Raw genomic sequence first — 1,629 nt, forward strand, 5'->3', positions numbered from 1 at the left:
CAGGATTCACAACACCCTCCCCTCTGAATTCAGACAAATGCCAGTACAGGAAGACTCGCAACCCCGAATGTTTTATGAACGTTGTAAGTTCGGTCAACTTCCCTCCCTTTCTTTCTAAATTTTCTCTCCCAGTACCACTGCCTCATCACTATCGGCCCCTGTCAGGAGGCTAAAAGTAGGACTCCTTCGAAAGGGTCCCTCCAGCACTGTCATGGGGAGCACCCACCTAGAAGAAACCTTGATGCTCTTATCCAAAAAGTCTGAGCTGTCAGAGAAAATAATTGCTTTTCAGTGGAGGCAAAGGCTGGTTTCTAGTCTCAAGATAAGCAAAGTCCTCCCCTTATGTTACAATCTGTTTGCTCAGTACAGTGACAAGGGAAGATGAATCCCTTCTTCAAACAGCAGATTCTCACATCACAGTCATCCAAGGTCCCTTGCTCTGAGTCACCAAAGATTTCCTCACAATAGTGTATTAGGTGGTGCTGTGAGTGAGTCTGTAATAAGACCCACCCTACCTGATTTGCGTAACCATGCTTTGGCAAGAAAGGATTAATTGTGGTCCAAACTCCATATCTTTTGGCACTGCCTTACACAGATACTACCACACATTTACTCCCTAGAAAGGCTGACCTGTACCAGCCTTGCAAGACCATGACAAACTAAAGATTAGTCACTCGGTGTAGTTCTGCTTTGTCCCATAACAAGGGGTCAAATACCAGACAACTACCACCTAAGCAGGTCTGAAGCCTTTCGATGCATCTTTTTACAAGACCTGTTAATATTTATTCTCTGTCATGGTCCCTGTGGCCATGGGCCTTGTACTGCCTTCACAGAAGAGCCCATGTCCACACTGCTCGGCTTGGTTACCCTCCAAAGCAGGATGGCCTTATCCAAGCTGTTTATTAGCATCATCTCCAAAGTCTAAAAGAACAAAGATGATCCAGGAAAAGAGGTGGAGAGCACTTGGATGCTTGGGAAAAACCTACTCCCCAGGACAGTCCTAAGATGTGACAGCACACACAGCTAAGCTGCAGAGCCCAGGAACTGTCTCATTTACTGCACAAGTGAACTCTGTCATCCTACCACTGTTATAAGTGTGTGTAGTGCTTCGGTACCACTGCTACAGGAATTACTACCTAAGCAATATGGGGTATGTCAGGAAAGCTCCAAGTATAACTGGATGCTTCTACCTGAGTAAATGCACCTCTTGGTATTTCAGTTTGAGATATACAGCATTAAAGAACATACACAAACCATATCACACAGACTTCAACTGCTCTCACTTCATTTGCATCCTCCACCCTCCATGGCTGTGTTATAGCATATATCTGATCAGCCCCAAAAGAGAGAAACATGGGTTGTGCTGCCCTGCAGGAGTCTCTTTTGGATCCCTTCCTACAGTCCAGCCCAGAGCAGTAGAGAAAAAGCTAGCAATATATTATCACATTCATCTTCCTGGCATGTTCTTAGCTAGCTTCACATTGCTGGACAGATGCAGTCTCTGAACACATTGTCCACCCATCTCTACACTGCAAATACATGTCAACAAGCTTTCCTTTGACTTCCAACAGAGTGAAATTATCAGATATCATGGATACCCCAGTGAGGAATATCAAGTTACTACGAAGG

At 44.9% G+C, this 1,629-nt stretch overlaps 1 protein-coding gene across 1 annotated transcript in view; it reads left to right on the forward strand.

Moving 5' to 3' along the window:
- Window positions 1–35: 35 nt before the first annotated feature.
- Window positions 36–1,629, forward strand: part of LOC104512876 (lysosomal acid lipase/cholesteryl ester hydrolase-like) — a 9,861-nt gene continuing 8,267 nt past the window's right edge. Inside the window, exons 1-2 of the mRNA XM_010156041.1 lie at window positions 36–83; window positions 1,572–1,629. The exon at window positions 1,572–1,629 is cut by the window's right edge and continues 54 nt beyond it. Of these exons, the coding sequence (XP_010154343.1) occupies window positions 75–83; window positions 1,572–1,629 (67 nt within the window). The 5' untranslated portion in view covers window positions 36–74. The remainder of the gene's footprint in view (window positions 84–1,571) is intronic.

The sequence above is a fragment of the Eurypyga helias genome, unplaced genomic scaffold (genome assembly GCF_000690775.1).
Source record: "Eurypyga helias isolate BGI_N326 unplaced genomic scaffold, ASM69077v1 scaffold1257, whole genome shotgun sequence".
Classification (NCBI taxonomy): Eukaryota; Metazoa; Chordata; class Aves; order Eurypygiformes; family Eurypygidae; genus Eurypyga; species Eurypyga helias.